The 24,121-nt window shown below is 50.3% G+C and overlaps 1 protein-coding gene across 1 annotated transcript; it reads right to left on the bottom strand.

Moving 5' to 3' along the window:
• Positions 1-24,121, bottom strand: UQCC2 (ubiquinol-cytochrome c reductase complex assembly factor 2). Its single transcript, XM_006144246.1, has 5 exons — positions 24,038-24,121; positions 16,672-16,803; positions 3,919-3,993; positions 2,825-2,894; positions 1-181 (listed from the first exon to the last, which is right to left on the bottom strand). Exons 1-5 carry the CDS (start codon positions 24,119-24,121, stop codon positions 54-56), a joined length of 489 nt encoding a protein of 162 aa, XP_006144308.1. The 3' UTR covers positions 1-53.

The raw sequence follows: 24,121 nt of genomic DNA, 5'->3' as shown, positions 1-24,121 counted from the left end.
TCCGAGAGAAATCACGGGTTTTATTGCAGGTGGCCACATCTGAGGCTCCATACTTAGGTACGTGGGCGAGATAAGGACTGGGCCCAGGCCTTATGCTTCTCTTCAGGACCCTTGGAGGCAAACTTCTCCTGCAGTTTCTTCCACATGCCTTTATTAATTTCCTTAAACTCTCCCAAAGTGTCTGCAAAGAAGACAGACAGACTGAGGTCTAAATTTCATAATGCAGATTGGCCCCAAGGGGCTTCTGGACACAAGAATATCTTGCTTTGCACACAGTGTGTTCCTGAGCAAAGGAAGTGCAGATCTGCTTCAGGTCAAACAGGTAATTGGGTGACTGAGCAAGCACTCACGGGGCAGGCCCCAGGCCTAGCACACTGCACAGTCACACCAGCCTCCCGCAGCATCTAAGCAGGACAGGCCTCATTCCCGGCTCCGTAAGGGAGGGCAAACAGGCGGCACTGCAGTGCCAGCCAGGCAGCGGCCCAGATGCTTGATCGCAAACTCAGCCTGCACCACACAGACCTTACCGGTTCCATCTTTCAGATGTGAAAACTGTAGCCAAGGGAGGGTTAGTAACTTGCCCCGGCCACACAGCTAGGAACTGGTGGACCTGGGATTTGAACCCAGGCAGTGTAGGCCCACTAGTGCTGTGGAGTTGGGCAGCCACTGGGGAAGGAGACAGACTTGGAGGATTGACCCTACTCATCATCGCCCTGCCCTGAGTCCCCTCTGAGCCTTGGGTTCCTCTTTGTGAAACAAAGATAAGAATGTCCAATTCAAAAGTGAGAATTAGAGGAAACAGAGGTAATTTACCTGGCCTGCCCTCAGTGAGAAGGTGGCCACTCCAAAGGCAGGAGGAGTGGTGGGCCAGTGAAGCCTTTGTGTAGGAGCACACCACCTGCACCCAGGGGCCAAACAGGGTGGCTTGCCCTCAGCACTGCTGGCATCTTGGGCCTGCTGGTTTCTGTTGTGGGCTGGCCTGTGGATCCCTGCAGGTGTCCAGGGGCACCCTGGCTTCTACCCACTAGATCCCAGGAGCAAACTCTCTGTCTCTGCTCCCGACTACCAGCCGTGACAATCAAGAACGCTCCACACATTATCATATATCCCTGTGGGGACCATCGGTCTACTGTCGCTCCATGGCGAAAGCTCCATGGTATCTAATTTGACCTGTATTTTAAATTTAGATAGCCTTATAATATCGTTTAGCTTTCATAGCTGAATTTTCATCTGGAGAGAAAGACTCGCTTTTCTGAACAGAAAGGTAAGTTAGATTATTTATTAACAAAGTTTATTGTCAGTGGGCTCTTGACTAAATTATTGGGTCATCAGAAAAGTCGTGACATATTTTTGTTTTTCTAGGCAGTAATGTGCCGTGACTTTGTGGATGACACTATACTTTAGCCATAAGCCTAACACCTTGCCTTCTAGGACTTTTCCGGAAACCCAGGCTCCCTTATGGGGATAAAATGTGACACTGAGGGACTCTGTCCACCAACAGGCCTCGAGGCCTCCTTCAGTGCCTGCCATGCCCCAGGCTCAGGTGGACATACTCGTGACCTGGGACACAGCCATGTTTCGGACTTGTCCAGCCCTCAGGGCCTCACTACAAGATGCTGCGGGTCTCTCCTCGGCCCGTCTCTGGTAACCCTGTGACTGTGTGTGAGGCTTGCTGTGAGGACAGACTGTCAGCGGACGTCCTGGAGCTGAACTCCCAGGCAGAACAAACTGCAGCGTGGGCCAAGGGCGGGCGCCCGCAACCTTTCATTGCTGCTGAGTCTCCTCCACGCACAGAGGCTTCCCTGATGGGAACCAAGAGCCCAGAGGCAGGGCCTCTGGAACTTATTTCCACTCTATATTTCAAGTTCAAGCTCAGCGCAAACTCATGGGCCCTCATGCTGACCCCGTACCCCAATGCTGGTAATTACATGGACCCACGGACGTGGGAGTATATTTATGCATAAAAAAATGCCAATACAGTGATTCTGCCTGGTCAGAGTATCTTCCCTCAGTTTTCCAGAGAGCACTGTAATAAAAACAGGGTTGGGGTCAACACATGACAACCAGCGACACCACCAGGTTCTAACCTGCTCAGAAGTTAAGTTTTCTAGGTGGTCAAATTGCCGAAAGGAATGAGAAGCTTCTGGAGTATCAGAAGGCAAATGTTGCAGGGCCATGTCCTCCCATACAAGGTTAGCCTATTTTTGTATACAATATCCTTGGCAATAAAAATAGCAACTTTCCTGTACTTGCCTACTTCAACCCGGGCTCCCCCACCAGTGACAATGGAGACAGGGAAGTAGAGGGGGTGGGCTCGGCAGGGTGTTTCCTTTCCTATTAATCGGGGTTACCGATGACTACAAAACATACCTAGTTAAGCCCATATCTAACCTACAGACCGCGTCCCCTGGGTCAGATAACGCCGAGGCGGATATCCCCATACGCGGTTATTGAATGGCTTTTTGTTTTAATTAAAACCCGCATTGTTTGTAAAAGCCCCTTAGGACCATAAAAATAAAATTATTTTCCTTCCATCCTGATTTCAACTACTTCCATTTGGCAAATATGTATTCCCTTGTTCCCTGCTGCCCGGCTTTGAATTTATAAGCATTTAAGATGGATTTTTCTTTCTAAAATAATGCCTTTGACGTTCTCCCCATCCTATGGCCAAAAAGCATGAGCTCTGTAACTTCCCGATTCCTCTGGGCGATTCCACAAAACCCTCCATCAAGCAAAGCTGTCTTATTAGACAATTCCCCGTGGCCACTCCAACTCAGAGAATCATTTGCAAACCAACTAGAAAGGGCAGCTGTGCTTTCAGTACCTGTGGACAGGATCAGCTTGTACTCTTCCACGGACAGGCCGCTGAAGCTAGTGTCTCTGGGGCGAGGGTACTGGTCGTGGGCAGAAAGGGAGAGACAAGGGAAGGGAGAGATTAGTTCTGGAGCCCGCAAGCCTTGCTCTAACTGCAGTTCACCGGGGCAGTGTATGTGGAGGCCAGGGGACCTGGCAAGAAGAGCAGCGCCACCTTGAGTCAAGACGTGGCCTTGCAAGAACGTTACCACGCACAAGAATCCTCTCTGGAAAAGGCGGGCTGAGGCGTGAGGTTGGGATGGGACCTGACACTCTGCATGTCTCACCAGACTCCAGGGGATGCCCAAGTCACTGGTCGGGGGCCCCTTCTGATTAGGGAGGGTCTAGAAGAACCCCTTTTCCATGTAGGCTTTCCCATTTGGCAGTGTATATTTGTAGTTATTAAATGTATTTTTCTTTCTTTCTTTTTAAAGAGATTTTTGCTGTAGGGTACATGTGCTTGCCAGAGAGACAGAGAGACAGAAAGCGAGGAATCACCCCTCTGGGAGAAGACCACGCCACAATCTCTTCTCCACTTTCCTCTTGGGATTTTGGGCACACACGCACAAATGCCCAGTGTGAGTTTCAAGCTACTGGGTCTGAACTCAAACCGCAGTCAGCCATGTGGGAGTCCAGCGGTGTAACCGTTAAGGCCATCTGCTAGTCCCATGGAATGTATCTAAGTCTGAGAAACCCCACACTAAGTGGAACTTGACAGTAATCACGGAAGGGCCTGGCGTGTCTGATGGGACTTTCCCAATCACCCTATCTTTGTCACCAGGGTGGGGAAATCATCAAAGTGGGTGGGAAAATACCTTTAAGATGCAACGGCTGTCAGATCCCCCAGAAGCACACACTGGCATGTTATAATTTTAAACAGCTTTTATTTAAGTGACCTAAAAGCTTCTACCAGGCACCTTTGTTGGTCTGGTTGAAATTATTGGTTACATTTGAAAGTAGCGAAACTGTAATTCTCTACCAAACACTGTATAATCAGAGTTCCACTCATTCCTATTGGTCGGGCCCTGTGGGAGCCTAGGATATGAAAGATTCTGGCCCACTCACCTTGTGTTTGTAGTAGTTTGAATGGAGTCGTGCTAAGCTCTGGTACATCTGATCACAGGCCTCAGGCTCTGCAATCTGAAAAACAAAGAAGCCCCCAAGGAAGTGAGCAAAGGAGTCCTGCCTCCCCCGTGTGTCCATCCCCAGGAAGCAGGCCTGCAGCTAGGCACTGGCTTCTCCGCTCTGTGGGATGTACATTTGGCCCACAGCTCCCACTAGGAGAAAATATCTTTTGGAGGAATGGCTCCACCTTATCAGTTCTCCAAACACAGAAGACCCCGATCAACCAACCAGCAAATAAACATTTGTTGAGCATCTGTGACTTGCGAATCACTACGCCAGATGCAGCGAGAGATAAGTGCAATAAAAAGGGACCGCTGGAGAGCATGCCTATAATAAAGGGAGCGCTGGGGCTACGAGAGCTTGGGGGGGGGGGCGTGCTCAAGCAGTCAGCAAGACTAATCTGGGCTCTGAAGGATGAGCAGGAATTGAGCGGCGGTCCTTCCTGGTGGAGGGGATGGCATGAGCAGAGCAGAGGAGGTAGGAATGCTATCGTGTGCTTCAGACCAGACCAGTCTCCCCAAAGGCCTGAATATACAGGTAAAAGAGCCTTGGCTTGAGAAAAAGAGCTTTTCGTTAAGGGCATGTGTGCTCACTGGACAGAGACACAGGAAGTAAGAAATCACCTCCCCAGGGGGGTGGTCACGCTGTAATTCCTTCTCCTCCACTCTCTGAGATCTTGGGTGCATGCGTGCACACACGCACCTGGCCTAAGTTTTTAAGCCACCGGCCCGGGACTCAAACTACGGTCTACTACATGGGAGTCTAGCAATGTAACCATTACACCATCTGCAGGTCCCTAAAGAGCTTTCTGAGTTAAATCTTGTTGACCTAAAAAAAGAAAGCTGAGGCAAAGTAAGGAAAGCAAGAGATTTTATTCGGGCCAAGGTTAGGACAATTGCCTGGACACCACAAAATCCAAGTGTCCCCTCCTGATGTGTGCCCAGAGGTCAGATTTCAGGATGATTTTAAAGGACAGTGGTGAATGGGACGGGGGCAGCCAGGAGTCTTACCCAGCCGTGAGTGGCTACACTCCACAGCACTGAGCAGGGCAACCTCAGTCACCTGGAGTTACTTAGCTTCATCTTAAGCAAAGTGTGGAGACAGTGAGTCCGGACGGCAAAGGATGAACGTATTTGGGCAAGGAGGATGTTAACAAAACAAAAATGTTGATGAATTTAGGTGAAATCTTGAGCTATGCTGGTACACATTCCTAAGACAGCCGCAAAAGGACATAAGTTTTTCTTTTTTTTTTTTTTTGAGAGAGATTTTTGCTACAGGATGTATGCACTCACTGGACAGAGAGACAGAAAGTGAGAAATCACCCCCCCCCCCCCCCCCCCCCCCCCCCCCCCCCCCCCCCCCCCCCCCCCCCCCCCCCGGAAGGGGATGGCCACGCCACAATCTCCATTCTCTCAGGACCTTGGGCACACACACACAGTGTGAATTTCAAGTCACCCGGTCTGGGACTCGAATCATGGTCGACTATGAGAGAGTCCAGCGACATAACCACTACGCCATCTGCTGGTCCTGAGACATAAGTCTTATTGCCTTACTCAGGCTGACCGGAATGTCTGGTTTCAGGAAAAACAGGTCTATGTGGAGCTCTATCGGCTTTCTGAACATTCAATTTGATGAGACATTTTAGTATGCTGGTCCAGTCTCTTGAGGTCTAGAGTAGGAGGTCAGTCCCAAATAATGGCCTCCTATGATTTTTATTACACAACCTTCAACATGAACATTATCTGATACGTATTTTAAATTATTATTTATTATTATTTTAAAAAATCTGAACAGAGAGAGACAGAGAGGGAAAGTGAGAAAGCAAGCCACCAGGTCCGGGACTTGAACTGCAGTTGGCCATGTGAAGTCCAGCTCCTCAACCACCACACCACCTAGTGCTCCAAGATTTTTTTAATGGAAGGCAAAAAGAAAAACAAAAATCATCTGACTTTTCATCTGAGATAAGCAGGGAGCCACAGAAATGTTCCAAGAAGGAAAGAAACGAGAAGGCAGTGTTTAAGAGGAGATGTATGAATTGAGAAGAGCCAAGATGGGTTTCCAGTTAGGGCCTGGTACAAAGAAGGCCCAGGACACTGAAGCTTTGCAACAGAAAGGGAAAACACAAAACTGAATGGGCACCCGAGACAGTGGTGATCCTACTGAAGGTTCCCGGGAGAATCGGCAGCATAGAGATGAGAAGGGTTTTTTCCTCCTTTCATAGCTCTTTAATTTTCCCTTCCCTCTGTCCTTGCTATTATTTATCTATAGTTCCTAACATTTTTCTGCCAAGAATTCTGAAAGTTCCTCAGAACAAAACTTTCCCTTGTATGTTTTTCCCCCAGATATCAAATGATAGATATTTTTTCTAATTTAAATATTTTCTTGGAGACAGCGAGCATAAATAAATCGCCAGTGAAGTGTCTTAATAAGGCGGCTCTGCTTCTGCCTGTGTGTGTGTGTGTGTGTGTGTGTGTGTGTGTGTGTGAAAAGAGGTCCCCACTTTATAGCCAACAATAGAGACGATCTGCCATTTAGTTTTTACCTGACCCATCTCCTGGTGCAGGCTACTCATTATGAGCTAGCCCAGGCAGCCACGTGAAAAAAGAAAGGATTATAGGCTGAGGAGACGGCCAGTGTTTGCTGAACGGTAATCAAAGACACTCCGAGGGGACAGAAGGTGCAGAAGTGGAGGCTGGTGAGCTCAGCTGGTCAGCTCTCCCTAGGAAAACCCAGCTGGAAGGGAACTCTGCAGCACGCACCCTGTAGGACTGCACATGGACCTTTACTAGGACACGCAGAGCCGAGAGCTAACATGGGAGAGGGAACAGAAGGTACGAGACACAAAGGGAGAGAGAATAACACTAGCACACACTTTTACGGAAGATTTGGAAATCAAGAGATTACACATTTCGTTTTCTGTTTGTTCTCTCTAGTGAGCGTCTCCTGGGCTGTTGGTGCAGGGGAATCAGACTGCCCGGGTCAGATATTGGTCCTCACTGCTTTAGAATGGATGTCAGGCAACCACTGTCTTCCCACAAAATGCACTTTTTAAAAATGGCCGCATTTGCTTTATCAGCCTCTGTGCCCGTGTACACGTATTTTTCTTCTCACCCCCTTGACAGTAAGTGGGACATGATGCCCCTTCCTCGTGTCGGATTTCGGGTATTTCCTAAGAACGAGGACATTCTCTTATATAACCACAGCTTCATGATCAAATTCAGGACATTTAACGTTGATACGACACCACTATCTAACCCAACGTCCACATTTCGATTCTGACAATTGTCTCAGTAATAATCCTTACAGAAGAGAAGATCACCTACTGCACTTAACTGTCGTGTGTCTTTAGCAGCCCTCAATCTGGGGCAGTCCCTCAGCCTCCTTTGTCTTCCAGGTACTGACATTTCTGAAGCACACTGGCCAACCTAACCTTTCTTTTAAAAGAAAAGATAATAATAGCCCCTACTTGGAGGTGATGTGAGGATAAATGAGGTAATGCCTAGACTGTTTGAATTCCAGGCCCGGAACACTGGGAAGTGTGAGTGGCTGGTTCTCATTATGATTATTAGCAGCAAATACTCATGGTAGTAAACACAGGCCCTGCCTCGTAAACTAAAAGGGAAGGAGACAAGAGTTCAGGACAGTCCTGGTGGTGGTGGAATGAAGGGGTGTGTACAGGGTGGGCCGTGGAGGAGGGCCTTGACCTGCCGGGAGCCCAGGAGGAAGTTGGAGAACGAGTGCATGAGGGCACCAAGGAGGAAGTGGGCAGTGCAGGCACCAGGACAGCTGAAGCACATGCCCAGGGAAGGGCTGGCAGGACATCAGTGGTGGGGGTGTGCTACAGGAGGGTGGTGGTAGAGGGGGAAGAGCATGGGCTGCCTGGTGGCCACCGAGCCCTCCACGGCCCACGCTCAGGTCAGCAGGGCTCCAACACTGACCCTCAGGGTCTCACGTAAGCAGCAGCTGCTGCAGCAGTCCGATCGCCTTCCCAACCTGGCGCTCAGGAAAGGAGCTCGCGTGCTGACGGACCTTCCTTCCGGCCTCTCTCTTGGGAACCCCCACATTCCGACCACGTCCTCACCCTTACAAACCTTGCCAACCCAAGTTCCCCTCCTTCCTTCCCTCTTTTCTCACGGGCAGCAGGCAGCAGAAGGGACACCAGGGGAGAAATGTGTCACCTTTGTCGACTGTTCCTTCTATGACAGCAAAACGCACACGCCCTGAGTGCAAAAATAAAGCCACCCTCTGGGCTCCTTCAACCTCTTAAACTTCCTGCATGTTAAAGAGAGTTTCCTAGACAGTTTACACAATGCCTCAAGCTCAACTCATAATCTAAGAAGGAACCAGATACCTGCAAGTCCTGAAGATGAGCTTGTCATCCAATTTCCATTTGAGGCCAGAACGTGTCTACATGAGGCTGTACAGGTAGTTCAGTGGAGGTGGCATGACTGAGTAAGGAGATGGCACCATGGCCAAATCTGAGTTCCTAGTCACCCAATCCAAGCTCAGCAATTAAAAATAGTCTTCTTGGGGCCAGCAGGTGACATGGTGGCTAAGGCGCTGAACTCGCACACGGCTGACTACGGTTTTAGTCCCAAATCTGGCAGCTAACTTTCTCACTTTCTCTCCCTCTCTGGGGAGCTCACGTGTCCTATAGCAAATTAAAAAAAATAATCACTATCTAACCCAACGTCCACATTTCGATTCTGACAATTGTCTCAGTAATAATCCTTACAGAAGAGAAGATCACCTACTGCACTTAACTGTCGTGTGTCTTTAGCAGCCCTCAATCTGGGGCAGTCCCTCAGCCTCCTTTGTCTTCCAGGTACTGACATTTCTGAAGCACACTGGCCAACCTAACCTTTCTTTTAAAAGAAAAGATAATAATAGCCCCTACTTGGAGGTGATGTGAGGATAAATGAGGTAATGCCTAGACTGTTTGAATTCCAGGCCCGGAACACTGGGAAGTGTGAGTGGCTGGTTCTCATTATGATTATTAGCAGCAAATACTCATGGTAGTAAACACAGGCCCTGCCTCGTAAACTAAAAGGGAAGGAGACAAGAGTTCAGGACAGTCCTGGTGGTGGTGGAATGAAGGGGTGTGTACAGGGTGGGCCGTGGAGGAGGGCCTTGACCTGCCGGGAGCCCAGGAGGAAGTTGGAGAACGAGTGCATGAGGGCACCAAGGAGGAAGTGGGCAGTGCAGGCACCAGGACAGCTGAAGCACATGCCCAGGGAAGGGCTGGCAGGACATCAGTGGTGGGGGTGTGCTACAGGAGGGTGGTGGTAGAGGGGGAAGAGCATGGGCTGCCTGGTGGCCACCGAGCCCTCCACGGCCCACGCTCAGGTCAGCAGGGCTCCAACACTGACCCTCAGGGTCTCACGTAAGCAGCAGCTGCTGCAGCAGTCCGATCGCCTTCCCAACCTGGCGCTCAGGAAAGGAGCTCGCGTGCTGACGGACCTTCCTTCCGGCCTCTCTCTTGGGAACCCCCACATTCCGACCACGTCCTCACCCTTACAAACCTTGCCAACCCAAGTTCCCCTCCTTCCTTCCCTCTTTTCTCACGGGCAGCAGGCAGCAGAAGGGACACCAGGGGAGAAATGTGTCACCTTTGTCGACTGTTCCTTCTATGACAGCAAAACGCACACGCCCTGAGTGCAAAAATAAAGCCACCCTCTGGGCTCCTTCAACCTCTTAAACTTCCTGCATGTTAAAGAGAGTTTCCTAGACAGTTTACACAATGCCTCAAGCTCAACTCATAATCTAAGAAGGAACCAGATACCTGCAAGTCCTGAAGATGAGCTTGTCATCCAATTTCCATTTGAGGCCAGAACGTGTCTACATGAGGCTGTACAGGTAGTTCAGTGGAGGTGGCATGACTGAGTAAGGAGATGGCACCATGGCCAAATCTGAGTTCCTAGTCACCCAATCCAAGCTCAGCAATTAAAAATAGTCTTCTTGGGGCCAGCAGGTGACATGGTGGCTAAGGCGCTGAACTCGCACACGGCTGACTACGGTTTTAGTCCCAAATCTGGCAGCTAACTTTCTCACTTTCTCTCCCTCTCTGGGGAGCTCACGTGTCCTATAGCAAATTAAAAAAAATAATAATAATAAATAAAATTAAATCATTCTTTTAATAAGATAGCCTTATTTATTACCTAAAAAAAGAAAATGGAGCTGCTTGTGCGATTTCAGAGGCCTTGTCACACACCTACATTTACAGTGTGCACCGATGAAAGCACAAACATTCCCGTATTTTGAAAGACAGTTTTTTTGATGAAACGTACTGTACATTCTTAGAAATATTCTTATATACAAGCTTTAAATTACGAGATTTTGCATTCACACCTAATGAGATTACAGGCATTTTAGGACTAATAGCAGCGCCGGGTTTGAAAAAGGCAGCAGTAGGGACATTATGAAAAATTCAGCACTGCTCCCTAAATGTGAATAAAATAGATGTTCAACTGACAAAGTGTCCTTTATAGCTCTATTTTTGCTCCTTCTGCATTTCCCCTGCTCAGCCGTCAGTAAATTTCTCTTTACCATATTAAACTTTTATACATACAAATCTACAACGGTGCCTCAGGCACTGATTTCGATTTTCAAAATTGAATTTTGGGTGGTGACAGCAATTGGTGCAGCGGCCCCTAGTCTAGTCACACAAAGGGACGCATAAGCACTTTTGGGAAAGGGTGTCGCATACTGCTTTGCTAATTAAGGTAGAGCTGGATCTGGTCCAGGAGGATCTATGGAAAAAGGTTTTCATGATTTGGTAATGGACTTCTGAAATGAGTTCATTTTGTTATCGGAGCCTATTCCCTTATATTCAATTTCTTGAGCAGCTACTATGCAAAAACATTCTGCTAGGGGACTGTGGGGGACATTAAGACAATCCAGCCCTGGCCCTGGGAGAGCTGGCAACCAAGCAGAGCCAAGGCACAAGGGCACTGCAAGTCAGTCCTGCCCTGGGGCGGTGTGTAACCCAGCGCCAGATCCAGAAGGCCTGCACTGCAGCTCTGAGGCAGGAGGTGGTCGCTGGGCCTGGGCCGGACTGACAGCAGCCATGGAGGGGAAGAACTGAGTTTTACTGAAGTGAGAGTGCAGGGTGAGGGGAAGCCACAGTCCCTGTGGTGAATGAACATCGACTTCAGAGCTGGGCCTGACCCTGAGTGGGATGGTGATCAGAGGAGTGACCGAGTGGGCAGGGCATGAAAAGGCCTGGGGACAAGGGCGTTTCAGGAGGGCAGGGCTCTTAGTGGAGCCCAGGGAGGGCTTTGAGGGCCAGGAAACCACTGAATGCTTGGCAAACTCTGTGCCTGGGTTTTTGACGGCGGGCGTGGTGGGTTCACAGTGCAGAGTCTCCAAGGTGAAGAACCACTAGTCTTATGGCCAAGTTGGGAGACAATGAGAGGACGCTCTTGCTGAAGCTTGTGCTGACAGTGGGGAGACGAGGTTGGAAACAGAGGCAGGGACCACAGATCAGAGGGCCCGGAAGGTCTTACAGAGTTGCCTGCCACTTCTCCTGGAGGGCAGGGGCAGACCTCAAAGATACATGAATAAAACCACTTTTGGTGACCCACGGGACATGGTGAAAAGACCTATCCCTTGAGGAGGAACATGTGCACTTGGATACACAAGTAGATAAATGCCACCCCTGGATCTGCCCACTCCCTCAGCACAGTCCAGCTCCACTCAGTGTGGGAGAGAAAAAAAAAGACGGTGTTGGCATTCCCTCGTCTCACAACCCGTTTTGGAGTTCAATATTATTACTAAAAATAGCATAACCTGTTTTTAGGATGGTCCTCAAAAACTTGACGCTGGGAGCCCACGTATGGGGGTGAGTGTCTTGAGCTGGCTTCCCTAGGGCAGGCACCTGCCAGGCAGTTGGGAAGCTGCCTCCCTGCCACATCGAGGAATGCTAAAGACCAGGCCTCACTCGGATGACTGAGAAAACAAGATTACGTAAAAGCTCTGAATTCTCCTCTGAGAGGGTGGAGATACCATTTATGTTACATTGAGAAATCCAAGACAAAGTTTAACTTCTTTCAAACTGGGCCAGTAAACCTGGATGCAATGCAATTTTAAGAACCTGCTGATGGGGGAGCCCCTTCCTGGGCAGCAGCATTCCTGATCATCGCCCCTCAGAACTGCACCCCATGCTTGGCAAGTGGGTGCCGGCGTGTAGTCAGGGGTCTTTTAGGAAACTACGTGTGCACCTCATGAACTCAGGAAAAGGATTTGCTCCTTTCCCTGCGGTGAAGTCAACAATTAGAGTTGTTTTGTCACCTTCCCCCATGTTGTGATTCTTTTATTAAACTCTCAGCGCTGCGGGGAGCGTGTGTTCTCTCAGGGAACCTGTATTCGAAGGGGGCAAAACCCATAAACATTAATTTTCCAACACTGCACAATAGGCTGCAGGATGTAAGGGGTGTTACACGTGTTCCTGCCTCCCACCACCACCATCCCTCTTGGTGGGTTAGGGTGGACCATAAGACTCCCCACAGGGCAATTTGAGGTGGAATAAATGGAGGCAGTGGTTTTGTACTCTGGTTGAAGTCTGAATTATTATCTGCCCTCTAATGAGGCTGGCTTTTCCACTGTGTCCACTGAGGGCCATCTTTCTCCCCACCCATGCTGGGAGGTAGTAGTGGGCGAGGCAAAGCAGGCAGGTGTAACACAGGGAGATATTTAATTCTTTACAAAACAATTCATGGTCCAGAAAGGTTTGAGCAGGGAACAAGGGGAAGGGAGTGGCTTAATGGTCATGGAACAGAGACTGTTCTAAGGAACGACTGAGAAGGAAAGGCCGAGCACCAAGGTGACGTCAGAATAGGCTGGACAACTGGCTCTGCTTCTGTTTTGTCCCTTACTGGTAGGGGACCCAGAGTAAGTTCTTTTGTTTTTTCTGATATTGTCTCCTCATCTGTAGAATGAGAATAGCCATGGCTACATTACTCAGCTGCACGAGGGACTGAGTGAGACCAGACACGCAGACGTGTTCTGTGCGCCATGCCGGGTTATCCTGAGGACGTGGAAGCCAAGACACCAAGAGGAGGACTAACTGCCTCATCCCTCCACAGGGACAGAAAGGATGCGTGAGCAGAGCTCCCCCCCTCCAGTCCCTGCTGGCAACTGGCACGCCCTGTGCAGCTCCAAACCAACCAGCCACTAGGGTCTGTCCCCTCCCCCTGCTGCCAGTTTAATGAAGTCTACCAGAACCACCTTTCCTTCTCAAGGAGTCTATAAACGACTTGGGGGTGTCAGGGGGAGAGACTCACAGTGCTGTTCTCAATTCCAACAAGGGGCTGCCCCCTCTAAAAACAATCACAAAGATCTACTAAGCCCGGGCTCACTCTCAGGTGACATCGCGATGAGGTACCACACAGTGGTCCTGAGGCAAGAGCCTGCTGTCGCCGAGATGCACTGGTTCGCTCTACCAGGAATGCACGCATCGGCTGCTACTGAGCCATCAGCTGAGTCATGACTGGCACCTGCAGCTGTGACTCAAGCCTGTGTGGGCCTTCCACTGCTCGGGAACCGTCTCCCTAGGTGATGACGAAGGGTGAAAACTCCGAAAGAGAAAGCTCTACCCTCCTCTGTTGACTCCTCTTACAGTAACAGTCAAGTAGGGAATGTCACACTCTCTTGCCTGCCCAAAGACCTAGCCTGATGCCCCAATCGTAAGCTTTTTGGTGGTAAGGGGCTCACCCCGGTTCTGTCCCTCTTCATAGGTCCTCAAACACGGCAAACTCGCAAATCAATTCTCACCACTAAGGACACAGAAATACTCCTGTCTATGAGTGAGCATGTGGGGTGGTAGCTAAGGTGCTGGATAGCCGACTACAGTTCAAGTCCTGGACTGGGCAGCTTGAAAATCACATGGGGTGTGTGTGTGTGTGCATGTCCAAAATCCCTAGAGGAGAAGGGACTGTGCCATGACCATCCCCCCTTGGGGGGAATTTCACTTTTCTTCTCCGTCTCTGCCTCTCTCCAGTGAGCACACACACCCTATGGCAAAACCTTAAAAAAAAATTCCCATCTCACTCTTCACTCTCTCTCTCTCCATCTAGTTTTGCTACAGCTGCAACTATATTCAAATGACTTTTGTCTCATGAGCCATAACCAATCATTTGTTTATTTACACAGACATCTACTGAGTGGTTTTTACGTGTAAGAACTATGCTGGGCATTGGGGGTGGGGTGGGGGTAAAAATGGCATCATCCCTATTATAAGGAAGCTCATGCTAAAGATATGCAGGGACACAGCCCTAGAGCCTATGGAGTTTTCAGAGTAAGGACTGGATCTCCGGCCTAGTGGAGACCACCGTAAGAGGTGTGAGGGTCCTAAGTGGAGCACAGCTTACTTGCCCCACCCTGAAGTCCTGGGCCAACTGCCCCATCCATGCTACCACCCAATCAGTAGTCCAGTCACAATTCCGTCACTGGGTATGCTCTTGCTCCATTAGGTGGGCTGGTTTGACTCTGTGTTGGGCTGAGCTGCAAAAAGCCAGGCTCCTGCTTTGATAGGTGTGGCCAAGTTTCTTTCTTTTTCTCTTTGAAGAGATTTTTGCTATATGGCACATGTGCTCTCTGGAAAGAAAGAGAGACAGAAAGAGAGAAATCACCTCCCACGGGGATGGCCACACTGCAATCTCTTTGCTTCCATTCTCTCTGGATTTTGGGCATGCAGACACATGCACCCAGCATGAGTTTTAAGCTATCGGATCCAGGACTTGAACCATGGTCAACTATGTGAGAGTCCAACGAAATTACCATTACACCATCTGCTGCTCTCAAGGTTTGGCCAAGTTTCACCCCCCAAGGGGGTGGCCGAGCTCCCAGGTCTGAACTCAAACCACAGTTGGCCATGTGAAAGTTGAGTGCCTTAACTACCATGCCACCTGCTGGCCCCTGGGTGGTCTTTTTACAAATGGAAAGCCAGGGAAGCAGCAGATAGTGTAACGGTTATGTAGCTGGACTCCCACATAATTGGGAGCGGAGTCCTGGATCTGGCAGCTTAAAATTCACACCAAGAGCATGTACCCAAAAATCCCCAGAGGAGGATGGAGGAGAAGGGATTGTGGTGTGGCCATCCCCCCCTGAGGAGTGATTTCTAACTTTCAGTCTCTGTCCAGAAAGCACACAGGCCTGTAGCAAATGTCTCTCTTAAAAAAAGAGGAAAGACAGTCACATCAGTCCCCTGACTAAACATCCCCAATGGCTTCTCACTGGCCTTTTAAGACACAACTCCTGATAAGAATATTTAAGACCACAATGTGCCTGGCTCCTGGCATCTTTTGATCTCAACTCAGCAAATTCCATCTTTTGTTTTGTTTTGTTTTTAAGAGAGATTTTTGCTATAGGGTGCATGTGCTTGCTGGAGAGACACAGAGAGACAGAAAGCAAGAAATCATCCCTCAGGGGGGATGGCCACACCCAATCCCTTCTCCTCCGTTCTCCTCTTGAGATCTTGGGCATGTATGCACATGCGCCCAGCCTGAGTTCAGGTCACTGGGCCCGGGACTTGAACCGTGGTTGACTACGTGGGAGTCCAGCAATGTAACCATTACACCATCTGCTGGTCCTGCGAACTCCCTCCCCCAGCCACTCTGGCCTTGTATTCTCTAATAAACCCATCTGCTTGCCGCAGGACTTTTGCAGTACCTGAAATGCCCCCCCCCCCCATCAAGTGCACATTGTTGGTTTACCGCCTCCCTTTGGTCTCAACTGTGTCACTTCCTCAGAAAGGCCTAACTCTAATACCAAAACTAATGCTACCCCTCTATCATGCTACCCTATCTAACATCATCACAATATTAACCAGGACTGTCACATACATGTCTGTTTACTGTGTCCTCAACCAGAAATGTAAAAGTTCTTCCTGTTCATTGTCTCCCTAGCACTTATCTAAGTTCCTAGCCCATGGCAAGTGCTCGATAAATATGCACTATATGAATGAATGAATTCCAATCTGGAAGAGAACAATTTCCAGGAGGGGCCATGAGTTGAGGACCTAGCGCTCAAGCCTACAGAGGTCCGAGAAGAAATCCAGTGCTTTGAGGGATGGACAACACTGTGCTGTGTGTGACAGCAACAAGTCAGAGGCCGGTGATGTGGGTTTCAACACTGCTTGCACCCAGAGCTTTTAACCATGCTGAGGTCTGGCAGGTGGCCTGATGGTTAAGGAGTGGGATCCCACATGGCTGACTCTCACATTCGAGTCCCGGACCTAGCGGCTTGAAAAACACGCTGAGCCCTTGTATACAAAACCCCAGCAGAGAATGAAATAAAGGGATCGCTGCGTGGGCGTTCCGCCGGGGGGATGATTTCTCACTTTCCCTCTCTCTCTCTCTGGGGAGCTCAGGTGCTCTATGGCAAAAAATCTAGGGGAAAAAAAAAAACTGAGTTCACGACCTAACCCCCAGAGATTGAGATCCCCAAGGGTGAGCTCAGATCCCAGGAACCTGGATTCTTAGAACGCTTCCCCGGTAATTCCAGGGTTCCGCAGAGCGAGAGAACTAAGCTGCAGCGGCCGTCGCTCTGCAGCTCCTCCAGGTATAACGCGGTCCACACGCACGTGCGTCTGGAAGGAAGGCGCGCGCATGCGCAGGCCCGCCGCTAGCCCGCTCGCCGGCCCCGCCCCTGCTTCGTCCTTTCCTCCCTCACCCCAACCGCCCCCACGCCGGTCACCTGGGTGTTTTCTCCCTCCCGAAAGGCCTGTGCTACCCGCTGCCGCAGGTAAGTGCCCAAGTCCCGTCCCCGTTTGGTCTCGTCCACGGGCCATTCCTCACAGAGCTTAAGAAATCGCCGGTAGCGGCTGGCCTGTCCCCGCCCCAAGGGGAGGAGTCGGCGCGGACAGCTGGCGCTTGCGCACTAAGGCTCGCGCCTGCGAGGCCGTGGGCGGCGGGGAGGGCTGAGCTTGTGCGACCACGCACGCGCCCGGTGGTTCTCCGGGTAGGGGCGCTGCTCGCCTGTCTCTGCAAGCCAAGCTAATTCTGCAAACCGAGCTAATTCGGTCTCCGTCCTAGAACCGGCTCAGCTCCCAGGGGCATCGCTGACGTGGAGTACCCCAGGGACAGCTTTGCTTCCTTTTTTCAATGACTGCACGAGCTTGAGACTAAAAATCCCTCCTAGGAGACCTCTGCTATTTTGCATAAACGAATATATTTGCATGTAAATACAGGTGGTTATTGGATGAAGATGTGTTTGAACTTAATCTTGTAGCACGCACACGTCGTTCACGCTCCCTACCCCTCTTTCTCCTCACAGCCCCTGTACCTGTCGCTTCTACTTGGTACTCTGCCAAATTCCTTCTTTAACGTTGTCCAGTTACTGTCCCTCTCCCGCAGTCCCTAATTAGTATCTTTTCTCTCCCCTACACAAGCCAGGCACTTTCTCTTGGGAGGCATAGGTTTTCTAGCCTTAGCAATGTCAGCTAGGTTGATTCAGCCTGGAAAAATTTGTGTGGATGGTTTTTATAGTTTTATTACATTTTTATTGTGGTGAAGTACACATAACATAAAATTTACCATATTAACCTTTCTTTCTTTAATTTGCCCAGGGGGAACTTGGGCTTGCTGGAGGGGAGAAAGGGGGAGAGAGAGAGAGAGAGAGAGAAAGCGAGACAGCATCCCCCACGGGGCACAGTCATACCACAATCCCTCTACCTTTCCCACCTTTCAGGATTTGGGGTATGCCCTCACGCGCTCAGCCTGTTTCCAAGCTGCCGTCCTGGGTCCTATACTCACCTGGGGTTGGCCCTGTGGGGTCCAGCTGCCTTAACTACCATTGGATGGCCCCCATCTTGACTATTTTTAAATGTGCAATTTAGTGGTATCGAATACATGCATGATGTGCAGCCATCGGACCATCTGCCTCCGTGTGTCTTACCTTGTAAAACTGAACCCTTGTGCTGCTCTACAGTAACTTCCCAATCTCTACTCCCACAGTCCCTGGCAACAGCGTTCTATTTAGTGTCTCTGATTTTGACTACTTCAGATACCTCATATAGGTAGAATCAGGCAGTGTGTGTGTGTGTGTGTGTGTGTGTGTGTGTGTGCATGACTGACTGACTGTTCTTAGCATAGTGATATCCTCAGAGTTCATCCGGGTCGTGTAACAAAGGTCAGGATTTCCTTCCTCTTCAAGGCTGAATAATATTCCATTGTGTACCACATTTTTCTTATCCATTCATCTGCTGATGGGCACTTGGATTGCTTCCAAGTTTTAACTGTGGTGGCTAATACTGCTGTAAACATGCGTGTACAAATATCTCTTTGAGACCCTGCATTTAGTTTTTTCAGTGTAATTCTGGATCATATGATTCGATTTGAATTCTTTGAAGACCCGCCATACTGTCTTCCAAGCAGCTTTACCGTTTTACATTCCCACCAACAGTGCACAAGGGTTCTGCTTTCTCAGTATCATTGCCAACATCTATGATTTTCTGCCTTTTTTGATAGTAGCCATCCTAATGGGTTTGAGGTAGTGTATAATTGTAGCTTCGATTTGCATTTTTGTAATGATTAGCAATATTTTGAGCATCTTTTCGTATGTTTATTGGCCATTCGTGTTGGGTTGTTGAAAAAGTCATGACACGTTTTTGCATAGAAAAACAGAAAAAAATTATGACTTTTTTGACAACCCAACATATCTTCTTCGGTGAAGTAGCTACTCAGGTCCCTGACCCATTTTTGAATTAGGTGCTTCGTTATTAAAGTTTAAGAGTTCTCTGTGTATTCTGGATATCACATATATGATTTTCAAGTATTTTCTTTCACCAGGTTTTCTCTTAACCATTTCTCGCTACCTCACCGTGTGGAATGACTTTTCAGAAGGTTGCCTCCCATCCAGGTTTTCCTTAAGAAAGCCCCAGCTGGGACCAGCAGATGATGTAACCGTCACATCACCGGACTCCTGTGTAGTTGACTGTGATCTGAGTCCTGGACCCGGTGTCTTAAAACTCACACCGGGCACATGTGCGTGCATCCCCCAAATCCTGAGAAGTGTCAGGAGAAGGGATTGTGGTGTGGCGATCCCCCCGGGGGATGATTTCTCGCTTTCTGTCTCTCTGGCCAGTGCACACGCCCTATATTAAAAATCTCTCAAAAAAGAAAGAAGGAAAGCCTCAGCCTGCCTGCCTCTGCATCTTCCCGGTCTTGCATGTAGCCGGGCCACCCACATGTGCGATATTTGCTTCCCTCAAACCTCTTCTTGCCTCCCTACGTCGTAGAGGTGAATCCAGGAGAATCCTGCTTTCGAGGTGTTGACTGTCAAGTTAGGAGGGAGTACTAAGACACACCGAGACACAACGTTGGGCTTGACAGAGCCTTAACAAAGTACAAGAGACAATGCTAGGGCATTTGGGAAAAGAAATATGACTCCCAGCTGTTCAGGGAGTAGGGAGAGAGATCAGGCATGGCTTCTCAGGCAGAAAGAAGCAGGCCTGGGGCAGGAGCGAGGGGAAGGCGTTTACTTGGAGGAAGGATCAGAGGGGGTTTAGTCAGGAACAGCTTTTTTTTTTTTTTTTTCTTAAAAGAGAGAGATTTTTGCTCTAGGGTGTGTAAGCTCACTGGAGAGACAGAGATAGAGTAAGAAATCACCCACTGGAGGGCTGGCCCTGCCATAGTCTCTTCTCCTCCCTTCTCCTCTTGGGATTTTGGGCATACACGCACATGCGCCCAGTGCAAGTTTCAAGCCACCGGGTCTGGGGCTCAAACGGCAGTCAGCCATGTGAGAGTCCGGTGCGCCAACCACGACACCACCTGCTGACCCTGTTCTAAAGGTGGTAGGAGTAGAGACCGACTGGAGGTGACCCTCCAGGGCCTCGGGCGTGGAAGGCCCCCCTGAGGTAAATGAATTCGCAGGGACGGAAGAGCAGGTGCCCACGGGCTTTCCTGACTGACTCCTCTAGGGTCAGGCCCCGTGCACCTCCCTGCTCCATCCTCACCTTAGCTCTGTTTACAGCCACTGAGCCCAAAGGGCAAGGATTGTGTGTCGTTCCCACAGTATTAAGCTCTGGGCGCCCAGGGCTGTGCTGGGTGCTCAAGGCTTTGTAATTCTGCCTGAGACCTGACCACAGCTGTGGCTTTGAAGAGCACCTGGCTGTGAGGCAGGGACCAACAGCCCGCGGTCTTCGGCAGCAGGAGGAGTAGCATCAGGTGGCAGCAAATGGCTTTCCCTCAGCCCAAGTGCAAGTTCAGTGGCAGGTTGAGGAGAATGGCTGGGTGGGCAGCAGAGACTCAGACAGATGCTTCCTTCCCTGCACACCGTCCTCTTCTGGGTCCGGTTGTGGCCATCCCTAGTTCAGACGGCCCTGCCCACCTCTCTTCCCCCGCCCTGAGGCCTGTTTGGCCTGGTGGTTGGTGAGTAATGAGGCTTTGGAATGTGACCTGGGTTGGAATGTGAGCTTGCGCATTCATTCGTCTAGGACTGTCCTTATAATTTTCTGGGGCCCAGGACAAAATGAAAATGTGAGGTGCCCTATTAAAAAAAAAAACTAACCGGACCAGCAGTTAGCGTAATGGCTATGTCGCTGGACTCCCATGTAGTTGACTGCGGTTCAAGTACCAGACCCGGTGGCTTAAACTCATGCCGGGTGCTTGTGCGTGCCCAAGATCCCGAGAGGAGAATGGAGGAGAAGGGATTGTAGTGTGGCCATCCCCCCTGGGGGGTGATTTCTCATTTTCTGTCTCTCTGTCTGTTTCTGTCTTTGTGGCGAGCACATGCGCCCTATAACGAAAATCTCTCCCCCTCAAAAAAAAGAAAAAAAAACGTAAGGATTTCAAGACTGTAACAGCAGAGCATTAAACCAAGTACGCGGCCCTTCTGAGTTCTGGTCTCTGGGCAACTACACAGGTCACATACCATGGGGCTGGGCACGGGCGCCTTCTTGTTGTAGACAGTTTAGGAAAGGGCCTTGTTCCTGTGGGCTTCTCACTGAAGCTTGGGCAGACACAACAGCCAGGCAAGCGTTCAGTGACCATGTAAGAGCAGCGCTGCAGAGATCAGCCCATTCTCGCTGTGAACAAGCAGATCATTTCAGATGTGGTTCGTCCAGGGAGAGACCAGGATGGGGGGCTGGGTCCACAGTGGTTGGGAGGGTGGGCCGAGTGGTCTGGAGGCTGTCCCCAGGGGACTTGTGTTGGATGAAGACTGGAGTCACCTGGGGAGACAGTCCCAGGAAGGCGAACAAGAGAGGCTTCCAAACAGAATGGCAGCAAAGGCCTTCTGAGAAGCCAGCCTTGGGTGCGTTTTGTTTTTTAGGTTTTTGCCGTAGGGCATGAACACTTGCTGGAGAAAGAGAGAGAGAGGGAAATGTTGAGAGGAAAAGTGAAAATTCACCCCCTGGAGGGAAGGCCATGTCACAGTCCTGTCTCCTCCTGTCTCCTCTTGCACATGCACCTGGCATGATCTTCAAGCCACCATCTTGGGGACTCAAATTGTGTTTGACCATGTGGGAATACAGTACCTTAACCTGCTGGCTCCCTTGGGTTGGTTTATAAATTGCTTTCAGTTTGGGACCAGCAGATGGCGTAATGGCTTTGTCGCTGGAATCCCATGTGGTCGACTGTGGTTCGAGTCCCGGACCTGGTGGCTTAAGCTTATGCTGGGCATGTGTGTGTGTGTGTGCGTGCCCAAGATCTCGAGAGGAGAATGGAGGAGAAGGGATTGCGGTATGGCCATCCCCCTGGGGGTGATTTCTCGCTTTCTGTCTCTTTGTCTCTCTCTGCCTGTCTGGCGAGCGCACATGCCCTATAGCAAAAAACCTCCTCCCCCCCCCAAAAAAAAGGTAAATTGCTCTCAGTTTGTTTCTTCTTTTGAAAATGAGAATTATAATGATAAATCTACTGAGTGCTTACTGTGTGTCAGGCACTTTTTTTTTTGGAGAGGTTTTTTGCTATAGGGCACGTGCACTCGCCAGACAGACAGAGAGACACAGAGAGACAGAAAGCGAGAAATCACCCCCCAGAGGGGATGGTCATGCTGCAGTCCCTTCTCCTCCATTCTCCTCTCGGGATCTTGGGCATGCACACACATGCGCCCGGCGTGAGTTTAAGCCACCGGGTCTGGGACTCGAACTGCAGTCAACTACGTGGGAGTCCAGCGACATAGCCATTATGCTAACTGCTGGTCCCCAGGCACTGTTCTAATGCCTTATACGTGTTGACTCTTTTAGCCCTCACAGTGGCCTCAGAGATAAGTACCACCACTGCCCCCATTTTTAACAGAGGTGGAAACGCAGGCAAAGTGAGAATACTTCCAAGGACACCAGCTGCTAAGTTGCAGAGCTGGGACTTGAACCCAGGCTTCATGGCTCCCGAGCTTGTGCTCTTACCCACTCTACTAGGGTGCCTTTTTAAACCTCCTGGCCATGGCGTCATCGTAAGCCACATATCTGGTGTGCTTATGTACACGTGATAGTGCGTGGCCACTCTGATGACACAGAGTAGGCCAACAGATTGTAGCAGCTCTTATCAGTCATTTTCCGAGGGGCTCCGGGGTCCTCTCCAGCCTTGTTCCACCTAGGCCCCCCCTTTTCTCTCCCTGTGCCTGTGGGTGGTTTGAGCCAGTGTCTGGGCTCTCGCTGGCTTGTCAATCACCCAGCGGCGTTCTGGGCACTTTAATAGGCACTGCCTGGAATGCAGCTCGGTGGTGCCAGCCTCTCGGGGAGTTGATGACCAGTTGAACACCCACCTGCTGGCCGTCACTCACTCCACACTGAATGCAGCTCATTGAAACCCCCACCGGGGCTGCACCTCCCGCGCCATTTGGAATGGGTATGTGGGCTTTATGGAGCCCTGATGCCTCTTTATAGAAACAGGCAGCATCAGGGGAGGAGAGAGGAGGGAGGGAGCACTGCTTCAGTTTTTCAGGTTATAATGATCCCAGTAATCGAGACACCGAATTGCACATTTAAATCTCTTGAAAGTAAAAATATCGTTTTGTAATGCCGGTGTTAATAATGTAAACATTAAAAAGAAATTAAATACTTAGCTTCATCGTGGGGCCCGATTGCCTGATTTTTCTTCTTTCAACTTATTCAACTGGAGGACATGATTGGCCGCGGTACCCAGATATATTACCCAGAGACGTGGGCCTGGACTCACACCAGCGCCGTCGGTCGCTTACTGCTGCCGGGTCGAGGGGCCCGGAAGGGTCTCACCGGCAACACTGCTGCCTCATCTGGAGTAAGGATTTTTCTCTCATGAGAGAGAGAAGGGGAGCAAAAAGAAAAGGAGTGAGAGGGAGAGAAGGAGATACAAAAGAAGTGCAGAGGGACAGCACCCCTCCGGGCCGTGAGCCCCTGTCCACCCACCTCGGCCAGCCCCAGATCATGGGCACTGGTGCTCCGCTGTGTGCCCAGGGAGGTCTCTTGACATGAGCCCAGAACCTTCCCACGTGCGTCAGCCTCAGACTGTTTCACTGCTGAGCCACCACCCGGCCCCTGGAGGTGAGGGTAAAAAAACAAAACAAAACAAAACAAAACAAAACAAAACACGCAAGAACTGTGCTTGGCTATATGCCCGAAATCCCAGTGACTTGGGAGGCCGAGTCAGGAGGACTGTGAGCACGAGGCTGGCCCGGGCACCATGATGAGACCCTGTCTCAGAAAGAGGCTGGCACGCCTGTAGTGCCAGCTGCTCGGGAGGCTGAGGCTGGAGGCTCGTGTCCTCATAAGTGAATAAAGGCATGTCAGTGTTTGAGGTGTGCTGGGATAGGCTTGGAGAGGGCCTCCATGCAGGGCGAATTGCCCAAAGCCCCTCAGCCCCACGGAGACGTGTTGCTTGCTGGCCCCCGGGGTCTGCTTCCCTGCCCCTCTGCTCTGTACTGATGTCACCTTAGAGAGGCCCTCCAGACCCCATCTAAAATGGTAGCCCTGTCCCTCTTGCCATTAGCCTCAAGGCACTAGTCACCGTTTGGCAGCAAGGCTTGGTGTCAGCGGTCTCTCATGAAATCCTTGTGGAGTAAGTGAATCTGACAAGAAAGGAATTAGAACAGAGACCCCGCTATCCTGGCCCACCTCTCCCCACCCGCACCCAGCCCCCGATAATACTGTCTTAGAGGGCTGAGGGCAAAGCAGGAGCAGGGAGGTCTCCAGATTGGTTTTCTTGGCTGAGCTCTCAAGCTTCCCGTCCAT

Source organism: Tupaia chinensis, unplaced genomic scaffold (assembly GCF_000334495.1).
Source record: "Tupaia chinensis unplaced genomic scaffold, TupChi_1.0 Scaffold000116_1, whole genome shotgun sequence".
Taxonomy (NCBI): domain Eukaryota; kingdom Metazoa; phylum Chordata; class Mammalia; order Scandentia; family Tupaiidae; genus Tupaia; species Tupaia belangeri.
The sequence above is the reverse complement of the archived record's forward strand: the minus strand, read 5'-3'. Positions and strand labels throughout refer to the sequence as shown.